We start from the raw sequence: 13,805 nt of genomic DNA, 5'->3' as shown, positions 1-13,805 counted from the left end.
TGGCAACATGAAGTATGAACAAATGTTTAAAATTTTACATTGTGCTGTTTTTGTTTAAGCAGTGCTGGATTAAGAAGGTCATTATTTTGTGTTTTGGTAAATGAAAACTACTACTACTTAGAACAGTTTTCTTACATTCCTTGCACAGATCATTCAAGTTGAATCCCTAGCAGGAGGCTTTGTTGCTTAATTTGAATTCAAATATGCCCAACATGTTTTACATACACATCTTTTACATCTAGGATGAGGAATCTTTTCTGCTCTTTGCCACTAATCATGTCTGTCCTATGGTGATTAGAACTGTCAGATGTTGTTACCGTCTCCAAGGCCATCACAGAATTACTTACAGTTCCTGCGTCAGGAGTTTCTGATTGCTTTTACTGAAATCCACTTAAGGCCAGCAAGAAAATTTCTCCAGAGATTCCAGAACCATATGAGGCACATCTGGGAGACAACAAGCTCCCAAGGCCCTCTGCTATTTTAATCCACACTGAATATTCCAACAGACTGCAATCAATTCTAATGAACAGATTGGACCAACAACACACGTCTGTAAAACTAAAAACAATTGTTGGATATTGGGTTATATGATTGTTTTGTTTATTTTTTGTTCAGATTTTGAACAATTTTGAATCTTTTTATTCTTCAAAAACCAGTTCTTGTGGGATCTTGTAGTACTGGGGCCAGAAATCTTGATTATAGCCATGTCAGATCCATAGTTTCTTTCTAGTGCAGGGTCAATCATATGAGTTTCATTGCTCTAAATTGCCCTCTAAATTGCCCATATATATATATATATATATATATATATATATATATACATATCGGAGGATATAAAGTACATTATCTCCTGAGAAAAATGACTCACTGTCTCACGAATATGGCAAAAAGCTTCTCTTGTGTGCTGACAAACCAGTCTTTTAATAAATGAGTCACACTGTGCCATGTTGTAAACCTAAGGGGTTTGTGAACACGTGTTAAAGTGGACTGCAGCTGATTAGCAGGATAAGTGATTAGAATAATGAATGAAAATAATCATCAAATTTTTTATTTTATTTACAATACATAAATCATTTTACACCATAACAGCTGAATGTAAATCAGCATTATACTGGGGAAAGAGTTTGTAAATGGTACCATATCATAACTTATGAGGAATTTAATTAGCTGGCCTCTTATCCACATTCTGTGAAATCTTTTTATTTTTTTTGAGTTCTTATTAATGTAAAAAAAAGTTTAGTGTGTGCTTAAAAGATAAAGTATAATTCTGTCTCAGCTTCCTATAACATGAATGTTCTATTGTTCTACCGATCTGTCACACAATTCTATCCTAAATGTATACCCTATTTTAGGATCCCAGGATCTGCTGGAGTCTCTCCCAGCTCTCTTCAGGCAGAAGGCCAGACACGTCCATACTAACGCTCCACATATAGGCAAACAACCACACACACACACAATACTATGGGCAATTTAGAATCACCAATTAAAATATGTGTGTTTTGGACTATGAGAACACACTAAAGTACATATTGAAAACCCACAAGCCCGGGGGTAACATGAAAATCTTATATAGTAATGCTTTTGCCACGATTCAAACTATGAAACCTCTTGCTGTCAGGCAACTGTTTTAACCATCAAGCCATCGTGCTGACCATCACCCGTCTTGACTTGCATTATTTAAAAAACAAAAAAAAACTTATGAGTAAGTATTAAGTACAAATAAATAAAAAGTTAAACCTCGTGCAATTTAAAGAATCCATATAGCAGAAACAGCTGCCCTTAAAACATTTATCTTGGAACACCATTTATACAGGATATAAGTAGCGTATGCATTGGATACAGCTAACAAATGTATAGCAAAAAAACATCCATATAAAATCCAAGATATCCACTTTTTCCTACTAGTTGACCTGTGGATATTGAGAAAACTGTTTCGAAGTATAAAGTATGTCATCTCATGAGACTTCACAATGAAAGAGTCAAACTCAAATAAAGTGTGGATAAGTGGTTTCCTTGAACAATGGAAGTGCTTTGTTAGTCATTTCCGACTACATTCACGACTACAATCATTCTTTTTCTTTTACAGGTATTGCTCTACAAACTGTTGCTGCATTAAATTAGTTTTATTGGAAAAGTGAAACTAACGTGCAACAAAAAGCTGGTCTTAAAATCAACGGAAACTTGCTTTAAAAACTGAGTTTTCAAAATGCATAAATGATAAGCATTGAAATATTTATTTCCATGGGTAAGATGTGAAAGATCCAATGACAGTTAAAATCATGGCAAAAAACAGATTTGAATCAATATAGCTATGTTTTTTTGTTTTTATTCTTGTTCTTGTTTTGACCTGAGCTTTGATATTGCAAGCTCATAGTATCTACAAAAAAGATTTGATCTGCACTCACTTCTCACTTCTCACATACATTAACTTCAAACAATGAACTCGTAATATTTATGTAAAAGGGGTTGATTACAAATTTGGAGTTTATGTAGCATTTCTTTGAAAATCTTGCTTGATACCTTTTTCTCAATGTAAAAATAGAGTATAACATTTAACTGAATGTACAACACACACCTTCTTAAGTATAGAACTATGAGATTTATTTTATGAAAAGTGCTTTACAAATGTAATATTATATCAAAGCAGGATGCATTGTAAATCATTTTCCACTTTGAGCATTGTTTAACATCTTTTTGTTTTCAAAATTTTCAGTGTTATCTTATTTTTCATCTTTATTTCATTGTCTGGGGCTTAAGGTTTTAAACTCCTGCATGCCATAGATATTGTAAGTGGTATTACAAAACTAAAATAGCTTTTAAGTTGACCTGAATACTTCTCCCAGTTTAGCAGCTAAAAAGAAATTCCATTTACTTTCAATGTAGTTTGTGGCAGAAATCTTTTGATGTTTTTAAAGCTGAGGACTTGAAACCCCGAATTATTTCAGTCTTATGGCAAGTGATCATTTGCATTTATACATGACGTTTAATATTTAATATGTAATTTACATGAACTGACCTTTGCATTTTTAAAGGACAATGACTTCACTTTTCGCTGGGTTAATTTCATATTTAGAATATTATGCCTTATGAGAAATTGCAGGCCTGTAGTTAAAAAACCCTTTTACAAGACTAGTCATGCTATCTGTCTCAGAAATGTTACCCTTCACTTGTACCATCTGTTCTCCCACTTGCATTTCCATCAAAGCCATATAGAACAATGAAAGCATACATTCTCCTTAATAACAACATCATTCACTTAGAATTATTTTTACATATCTAATGTGTAACAGGCATGTTGTCAGAGAGCGTCCAATGAAAACAAAGAAGAATGGCAGAGCTAATGTGGAGCTGGGCCTGCACAGAGTTTGGTTTCAGGCTAATTGGGATCATACGTCGCATGTATAGTCTTGGCACATATGTTAGATTAATCAGAGACCCTTTAATCGTAGGGAAATTCTCTTGAGCATGGTCAGGCAGTTGTTTGCCTCTCTCTTCACTGAGATCCCCAAGCCTAGGCTGTGTCTAACTATGGACTTTTTGACTCCCTAAAAACATTCTCTGAAAATTGGGGTCAACCTCTCATTGTTTGCACCAGAATACCATCAAACCACCACAAAGACTCTTTTTAATAATTAAATGGCATGAATATTCCAAAATCTGAAGATTCCTGGCAGCTAACTCTTCTTCTTGATTGTAATTTATGTCAGAAGTCATCGCCTTCCAACACACCGCCCCATCCAAAGTCCAGGAGAGGGAATGTGCACGTGGATAAAGCCTGCATCATCCTGCCTGCTTCAGCTTTAATCTGTGCTGTGAAGTTTAGGCAACGTCCCTCACTCACATTGTTGCATTTTCTAAAAAGTATTCTTTTCTTGTCTTTGTACTAGGACATTCTTGCCAACCTCAGTTCTGTTGTTTAGGTTAACCTTTATGTTGCTCTTTAATCTGCATGTGATTAAGTCTTGACAGAAAATTGACATCCTGGGCAAGGACTGACTAGGCATTTGCTTGTATGACAAGGGCCGGTTTTAGCCATGGGCCATATGGACGATATGGGCGACTGCTGCAATGCATTTGTGTGTTTACCCCGGCAGTTATTATTGTGATTGTTGTCGTTATTATTATTATTATTATTATTATTATTATTATTATTATTATTATTATTATTATTATTATTATTACTAAAAATTTTGATCTCGTGGCATCAGATACCATTTTGATTACTTTAAATTTGAATATTACCAGACACTGCTGCTTGTTATTATAACCGTTTGACTTTTTGTTTTCTAACATCTCCATTTAAATCATTCATTCTCAGTTTGATAAAATTCACTTTACTCCACTTTTGTTGGCTACATTCCTAGTCTTCATTCAACTCATTTTATTTATTTTTATCTGTTCACATGTTATACGTTTTGGGGAAAAGCCCACAATACTTCGACGGATTCAACTGAGACAATAAATTGATTAATATTTCAAGCCAAATCATATTCTATACATTATTGTAGGACAAACACGCACCGGGATTCCCACGCCCCTTTTATGATCAAAATCGTTTCTACCATTTCAGTAAACCAGAACGCAGATCATTCACGGGCCTCAGAATATTGTATACACTCAAGATTTTCTAGTTATTTGAACGCAATCCACGTGGGGGCGCACGAGCGCTCTCAAAAAAAATCGCTCTGCTGCTTTCACATAGAAATGTTTCACATAGAAAGCAGCAGATTGCTCCAGTGCGCCCACCGCCGGGTAGGGAGCAGACGCAACGCCGCGGTGTGCGCCCTCTTGCGCCGCCGAGCTCGGCGGCAGAGCGCTCCGCTCTTGCGCGGCAGCACATACACATGAACGTGGAAGCCGCGGCAGCAGCACATACACATGAACGGGGAAGCCGCGGCGGCCGCCGCTCTGCGCCCTCTGTGAAAGCGGCAGAGAGGGCGCAGAGCGCCGCTGCGCTGCGGCTCCCTGCCCCAACTGAACATGTTTTAATTTCACCGTGCCGCGCTGTGACGACATCTCTGCGGGCCCAATAGCAGAGAAGGTGGTGGAGGGTGAAAAACACTCGCGGGTTGTAGATCTGAGATGATCAAGATGGAGGGAAACATAATTCTGTCTTTGAGTCTGTGTGAGGTGTGGGATACAGAACTGCTCTCAGAATTGGTCTGATCCTTTCAGTGACAGCAGCGGAAGCAGAGAGGAGTTTTTCCAAGCTGAAGCTTATTAAAACTATTATTATTACTATTATTAAAACATACTCTAGGTCCACTATGTCCCAGGAGCGTCTCTCTGACTTGCCATCATCAGCATCAATCATACGGTTAAACAACAGGTTTCATATGATGATGTAATTGATGATTTTGCTGCAAAGAAGGCTAGAAAAATCCAGTTCTAGATTGCACTTTACCACTTTACACCTGTTGTAAAGGGGTGAAAGAGCCAGGTTAAAAAATCTGCTACAGTCTGAGCACTCAATTCAGATTATGTGAATAAGCCTAAATGTATCTCTTTTATTTATTCGTCTTATTTTATTCATTATTTATACATTTGAATGTGTGAAGGATAAAACAAAATTACTAAAACTACTAAGTGAAGGAAAGCTGTTCTATGTAAGGAACACAGAATATTTTGATTAATTTTAAATATCTGGATAGTGTTCCTGAATTCTGAAAATGAATTGTGTAAATTAGTTTTGAGTAATCCACGTGGTTATTAGTACTAATACAAATATTGTGCTTATTTAATGCATGTAGAACTTAAAAACATGCAGCCTCATTATTATACAGATAATTCCAACATGTAGTGGTAGTAGTGGTAGTAGAAATAGTAGTTTAACATTAATTCTTGTGCCGTAATAATGCTAGAATGAAATGTCAACCCTAATCAAAACTGCATGCATTTTTAACAAAGTAGCAGCAAACAGCTGTAATTCCCTTGGCAACATTCCAGAAGCTGAACAGGTTGTGAATATCAGGACCAGCCGGCTGGACAGGGGTTGGTAGAGTATGTGGTAATAATAATAATAATAATAATAATAATAATAATAATAATAATAATAATAATAATAATAATAATAATAATAATAATTATAATAATAATAATAATAATAATAATAATAATAATTATTATTATTATTATTATAATTATAATAATAATAATAATTTAAAAAAAGAAGAAGAAGAAGAAGAAGAAGAAGAAGAAGAAGAAGAAGAAGAAGAAGAAGAAGAAGAAGAAGAAGAAGAAGAAGAAGAAGAAGAAGAAGAAGAATTAAACAAGTAGATGAAGAAGAATTAAACAAGTAGATTTAGACCTTTAATTTTATAGGGAAGTTCTGAGCTTGTGGTTCTGTCCTGGTCCTGCCCAGTCCTGCTTCCATATATTTTCAAGCCACAGGAACCACTCCTTAAAGTCATTGGGTCCAAAACAAACCTTTGAGTAAAGCTAAATAAATGAGTATTTACAGAAAGAAATATGATATGCTGAACTAAAAAATAATTATTGGTGAAATCTTTTTCAGATTCTTCTAAACTAAGTGTACTGTGTACTGTGATTAAATGAGCTGGTAAATGATTAGCCCAAACCTGTAAGCCATGCTGCAATGCATTTGTGTGTTTACCCCGGCAGTTATTATTGTGATCGTTGTCAATATTATTATTATTATTATTATTATTATTATTATTATTATTATTATTATTATTATTATTATTATTATTATTATTATTATTATTATTACTAAACAATTTGATGTCGTGGCATCCGCTACCATTTTGATTACTTTAAATTTGAATATTACCAGACACTGCTGCTTGTTATTATAACCGTTTTGTTTTCTAACATCTCCATTTAAATCATTCATTCTCAGTTTGATAAAATTCACTTTACTCCACTTTTGTTGGCTACATTCCTAGTCTTCATTCAACTCATTTTATTTATTTTTTTCTGTTCACATTTGATACGTTTTGGGGAAAAGCCCACAATACTTCGACGGATCCAACTAGACAATAGGTTGATTAATATTTCAAGCCAAATCCTATTCTATACATTATTGTAGGATCGCGCGGACAAACACGCACCGGGATTCCCACGCCCCTTTTATGATCAAAATCGTTTCTACCGTTTCAGTAAACCAGAACGCAGATCACTCACGGGCCTCAGAATATTGTATACTCAAGATTTTCTAGTTATTTGAATGTCTCTACCTTTTACAGGCGGGTGAGAACAGTCCCGAAACTCCTCAGACACGAGTCTACCGAACTAAACTGCGAGCAAATGAAACACAAAATGCGCTTCGTTGAAATTAATGTTTGGGACCAATTCCTAGCGAAGTGTGGGATTTCCGCAGTGATCTGCGATTTCTGCAATGTCTGCAATGCATAAAAGTATTATATTGAGAAAAAAAAATCAGTACGGATTTTAAATGCGGATTTGAATAAATAATTATTATGCCCATCAAACAATTATCTTTTCATCTCACTCATGGTACAACTGGCTCCACTGGTACAACTGCAACAGGTTTCTCACATGGAGTAAATTCAACCATTTTTTAAACTCTTGACTTGAGGGTTTTCTTCTGTTTGTCTTAGTAAACTGATAGGCATCTGTTTTCGTAGTGTCCTTGGGCAAGACACCTTACCCACCTTGCCCCGTGTGAATGTGTATGAATGTGTATGAATGTTGGTGGTGGTCGGAGGGGCCGTTAGGCGCGATATGGCAGCCACGCTTCCGTCAGTCTGCCCCAGGGCAGCTGTGGCTACAAATGTAGTTTACCACCACCGGAGAGAATGTGTATGGATGAATGATGATTTCTGTAAAGCGCTCTGGGTGCCTTGAAGGGCGCTATATAAATCCAAGTCATTATTATTATTATTATTTCTAGTCCACCTCAGTCAGACGGGGACAATATCAGATCAGGAAACCTCTGGTTTCATTTCCCTTTCCCTGATCTCTATCTGTATCTCTGGGGTGAGTGGGATATGCTCAACATAAAAATTGCAAGTAAACATAATTTGTGTAAACATTAGGAAGTCAATCCATACCAAAAGCATTTTAACACAATTGTTTATGATTGACTGCTCTCACACAGTATTAAAATCTTGTTGTGTCCTTAGACAAAAAAATAGAAAAAAATAGATAAATGAGTATATAAAAGAAGAAAAGCTTAAGTGAAAATATATTTAATAATTAAAATAGAATAGTTACACAGAAGAAATGCAAAACAGGTGAGTGAGAATTGATAAAAGATAGACCTACTGCAAAGTTCTCTCTTCAACAGCAGCAAGTTCATCATGAGGGAATTCAAGGTGGGCTACAACAAAAACACACAGCTGCTGGAAGATTTGTCTTTATGTAGTTAAAGTATTTGCATCTGGAGGGGTGGGGTGGGTGTTTGGGGGGGTTGGAAAGATTCCACAAGATGGTCCAGCAAACATCCTTCTCCAAGTTCAATAAGCATTCCAGAGTTTCTGCAAGACGAGTCATATTATGTGTGTCCAGGTAACTCCTCCTGGGTGTTTTCTAGGTCAGCGGCTTCAGACCGGTGATCTGTGTCTGCACATCGTTCCTGCTCAGAGAGCTGCTCGCTGCTGGGGATGGAGTTCTTCTTTGGGCGGCCTTTCGGCTTTGTGGGGGACTCCAATCCTCCTCCCTGTAGTACCTGCAGGTCCAATGTGGTTGAGAAACTCAAGTTAAATCAAAAAATGTTAGTAACCCTCATCTAGTTATTTGATCAAAGTTTTATCAACCATCCATGTTATTTTCAGTGTCTTTAATGATATAGAAAAGTGCAATCAACCTCAAAATGACACGAAATAAAACACACCAGCGCAAAGCGGCTAATAAAATTCCTTATTTAGTCTAACCTCACTTAAGACGGCTAATTTAACTCTTTGTAAGGAGACTGAACCATTCCATTAATTCTATTCCATTAAGAGGGACAGTTTTTCTTCTGTTTTGACTGTAAGAAATTGGAAAAACAATATGAATGTTATTCTAACGTTGATAAATAACAAGACTAAGGATGCATAAGACTTTTTCCACACCAAAATATGGAAAAAAAATTGTTGTTATAAGTTATTATAGCTTTTTAAATTGTAGTATTTTATGCATGAACTCTTACATAGGAAAAATATATATATCAATTCTCTGACAGATGCATCATCTGTCAACCACGTAGTTTAGCATTAAGTTAATCTTTTATTCAACTGAACTAAACCTTCTCATGAAATACAGTAGTTGTTGTTCACACATGGCACTTTAATTTTCAGCATTAACAATTCTAACTTACAATTTTTTTCCATTTCATCCGTCTGTTCTGGTACCATGTCTTTACTTGCAGTTGACTGAGGCCCAAAGACTCCGCCAGATCTATTCTGTTGAGCAAATATACAGTATATTAATACATTCTAACATGGGAAATTATAATGCAAACTGCATCTTAATAGCATTTTTAATTATATTACTCCAGTTCAGTGACAATTTTGTTGGTACCATTAATAATTTAATTTAAAATACAAATCTGAAAAAAACCTTGATTTACTTTAACTATTATCTGCAAGAGAATCATTAAGGTATCTGTATTTTCACTTACAAATCATCAAATAGCTTAATGTAGCATACTTTATTGGGACAATTCAAAAGAGACTTGCAAACATTAAAATTTTATAGGAAATGCAATTTACCAGCAGTATTATTCAAATCTGAACAGTAAAATAGAAGCAACTTCAGTATTGTTTTATACTCAAAATATTATATGGGTAAAGACATTCCTGCCAGTTCACACCATGTTTGGAGTAAGTTTTCAATATATTCATGAAGTATTATTATCATTAGTAGTAGTAGTAGTACTAATAATAATAATAATAATAATAATAATAATAATAATAATAATAATAAATAACAACAATAATAATAAATAATAATAATAATAATAATAATAATAATAATAATAATAATAATAATAATAATAATAATAATAATAATAAAGAGAAGAATAGAGAAGGCTTGTTAATCACGCACCGGTCGGGTGTAGAGAGGTACTTCTGCTTCTCAAAGCGCTTCTCCAGGCCCATGAGCTGCAGCTCGGTGAACACGGTTCTGCTCCGGCGGCCCTTCTTGGTCTTCCCGCCGCCCTCGGCTCCGTGTTCCAGCTTCCCCCGGAGGTGCAGGTCCAGGGGCAGGTGGTGGGACGCGGGTCCCACTTGCAGGCCCGGGGGCGCGGACAGAAGCGGCGATCCGAGCGGGGAGCAGGACAGGGGGGACATGGGGAACTTGAGGAGGCTGGTCTGCTCCGCTTTTAGCACTAGAAACACAGACAGATGCGGAGTGAGGAGCTTTGTGCTGGTAGTGACTGTTCTACTACAATGCTCAGTTTGGCTGGATGACACAATACACACCATCTACTTGGAGGAGGTTTGTTGTTTTTTAAGAAAATAAAAAATATCGATATATAAGCCTATAGGCCTACATACATACGAATGGGACATTAAAACGTGTGATATTAAATAGACTTAAACATTTACGTTATAATGAGCTATCATTTATAATATTCATGTATTACAAATGTCATGATTAGGCCTATTACTATTATCACACGAATCAAAGTATCACGGTCGTTACAGGTTCAAGCCTTTGGAATTGACGTAAATATTAGGAGAAGGGTAAACGGCAAAAATGACTGGTAAAGGACGTAGTATTTTTGAACAACAACGCCTACGCTGAACTAGTAGGATTTTTTACATCATTTTTATGTAATATATATATATATATATATATATATATATATATATATATATATATATATATATATATATATATATATTCCATAAAAATGATGTAAAATATATATATATATATATATATATATATATATATATATATATATATATATATATATATATATATATATATATATATATATATATATATATATATATATATATATATATATATATGTGTGTGTGTGTGTGTGTGTGTGTGTGTGTGTGTGTGTGTATATACATGGGCTACATTTTCACATTATATCATATATATATATATATGTGTATATACATATATATATATATATATATATATATATATATATATATATATATATATATATATATATATATATATATATATATATATATATATATATATCTCGAGTGAGGGAACGATCGATCTTGAGATTGACAGACGGATCGGTGCAGCGTCCGCAGTTATGCGGTCGATGTACCGGACCGTCGTGGTGAAGAAGTAGCTGAGTCGAAAAGCGAAGCTCTCGATTTACCGGTCAATCTACGCACCTACCCTCACCTATGGTCATGAACTTTGGGTAGTGACCGAAAGGACAAGATCGTGGATACAAGCGGCCGAGATGAGTTTCCTCCGCAGGGTGGCTGGACGCTCCCTTAGAGATAGGGTGAGGAGTTCGGTCACCCGGGACCGGGAGGAAGAGCTGGGTGAAGGAAGTCTGGGCATCTCTGCTGAGACTGCTGCCCCCGCGACCCGGGAACGGATAAGCGGTGGAGAATGGATGGATGGATCATATTATATTACGTGGCAACACGGTGGCTGGTTCACACTGTTGCTTTCAAAGTGCGTCGTTCTGCCTGCTGTCTCCTGGTAGTAACTACTCCTGCTACCCCAGTGTCCAAAAACATCTGTCACATTAATTGGAGATCTAAATGGACCAAATTAGTGAGTGCGAGGGTGTGTGGTTGTTTGTCTGACTGATGCATATGACTTATCTTTAGGCCCTAACCCAAAATAGGAACGAGGGTGTGGATGGACTAGCCTATATCTAATGATGATCGTTGCTCCGAATTACAATTAGTTAGTTAGTCTTTGTAAAATGTAAAATATATATACACACACACACACACACACACACAGTATGTATGTATATATATATATATATATATATACATATATATATATATATATATATATATATATATATATATATATATATATATATATATATATATATATATATATATATATATATATATACATACTATATATTTGTGTCTGTATTTTGCACCGTCACGATGGAGCAGCATATTATTAGACTTTTATTTTAAGACTTGAAACCCATTAGGGAAATTAATATTTTCCTGATGCACTTTAAAGTTGTGATTTAAAAAAAGCTGATATTTATCTAACACACTAGCCAGTCAGCTCATTTTGTCAACTTATCGTTGCTTGACCTTCTCCCTTTCTCTCTTGCGCTCGCTCTCACTCACTCTTTCTCGCTCACACACACACACACACACACACACACACACACACACACACACACACACACACACACACACACACACACACACACACACACACACACACACACACACACACACACACAATACTTTATATTATGATGCATTAATTATTTTTCTATTGGGTAGAATAAAATCATTTTCATTAACTGTGCTAGGCAGTTCTCTTACCCAGCTGGTTATGGAAAGGCCGGGCAGACAGAAGAGCCTGTACTCCGAATTTGAGCAGTTCCCCGGCCGGGGTTGATGCTTTGTGCTCTGGGCGATCAGTCAGGATTTCCTCTATCATAAAACTCCTGTAGCGGTGAGTTCTGTGGTCTGGATGAATTTCTGGAGGATAGTAATGTGCCCCCATTTCCAAAGGATGCTGCATGATATGGCTGTGCGGTCACCTGAATAGACACGAAGCGCGTACAGCAGTAATACTCCTCTAATGACCAAAGCCAGAACTCATATTCCTTTAGAGCAGCGCTCACTGTCCCAGTCCCAGCGCGGCGGCGCTAAACTCTCCTCGGGCCCTTGGTCTCTGCGCGTCAGGGTTAGTTCACAGCCTACTTCTGTTCAGACACTACTCCGTCTGTAATAAAATATTGAAATAGATTGCAAACGGTTTTCCAAAAAACAAAAAAAAGAAAAAACTCCTAATCCCAGAGTGTGCATGCTCGGACGGGGTTGGTGCAGCGCAGGTCGGGGGCCCGTTCAGGCGCGCAGCTCCTCACCCTGGCAGTGAGTATACAGGAATAAGCGTTTCTTTTTAACAGTCTCTTTGGCTCCACCTCTTTCGAGACTTGTCTGTTCTCTGCCTTCTCTGCCTGCCTCTGCCTAGACTGCCTTTTCTGAACCAAAGTTGCATATAAAGCCGCGTTTGTTATGCATGGATTTACGCAAAAGAGAGGAAAAATAGCATGGTTATAACAGCAAGTGCACTTGAAGCACACTACAGTTGACATTCCAATTTACTGTTACACTGACTGTGACAACGAACCATGCCTAAAATACGAAGCATATACTGCAACCCAGAATTGCCCACATAAATAACAGCTGTTTGAGTAAACAAATGTATAGAGCTTTTACAATGTTTTTTTCTTTAATCAACATTGTCATTATCTTTTAATGCTGGCTAATGGAATGCATAAAGGTTATATTTGCACATACTTCAGGCTGGATTTTTGCAGTTATATGCAGAAAACCTGTCAATATGTTTTGTCCAGCTCAAAAATGTTACAGATTTCAGAAGTCTTTCATAATGGAGCAGTGTTGTGATCTGTGCAGCCATTGAGGCATTAAAAAGCATACCAGTGTACATTTTTCTAAAATTAAGACAACAGTTATGTTATAAGAACTCCCCATGGAAGAAAGTAACATTTCAGAATATCACATCATTGTTGTCAAATGCATTTTATTTAAATACATACTAGAAACTGCCAGTCCATCACAAATTCTGTTATTTTGAAGTGGTTTCTACCTAAAAGCTATATAATTAAAAGAAGGGTGGGTCAGAAAGCATCATTATGGATTGTGGATCAATATGAACTATTAATTTAAACATTT

At 36.3% G+C, this 13,805-nt stretch overlaps 1 protein-coding gene across 1 annotated transcript; it reads right to left on the bottom strand.

Annotated features, from left to right (window-relative positions):
• Window positions 1-8,201: 8,201 nt before the first annotated feature.
• Window positions 8,202-12,962, bottom strand: barx1 (BARX homeobox 1). The gene is made up of 4 exons (XM_061728775.1): window positions 12,426-12,962; window positions 10,012-10,294; window positions 9,281-9,365; window positions 8,202-8,650 (listed from the first exon to the last, which is right to left on the bottom strand). Exons 1-4 carry the CDS (start codon window positions 12,625-12,627, stop codon window positions 8,477-8,479), a joined length of 744 nt encoding a protein of 247 aa, XP_061584759.1. The 5' UTR covers window positions 12,628-12,962; the 3' UTR covers window positions 8,202-8,476.
• Between the last annotated feature and the right edge of the window lie 843 nt (window positions 12,963-13,805).

This window comes from Cololabis saira, chromosome 8 (genome assembly GCF_033807715.1).
Source record: "Cololabis saira isolate AMF1-May2022 chromosome 8, fColSai1.1, whole genome shotgun sequence".
Taxonomy (NCBI): Eukaryota; Metazoa; Chordata; class Actinopteri; order Beloniformes; family Belonidae; genus Cololabis; species Cololabis saira.
This window is presented reverse-complemented; position numbering and strand designations above follow the sequence as displayed.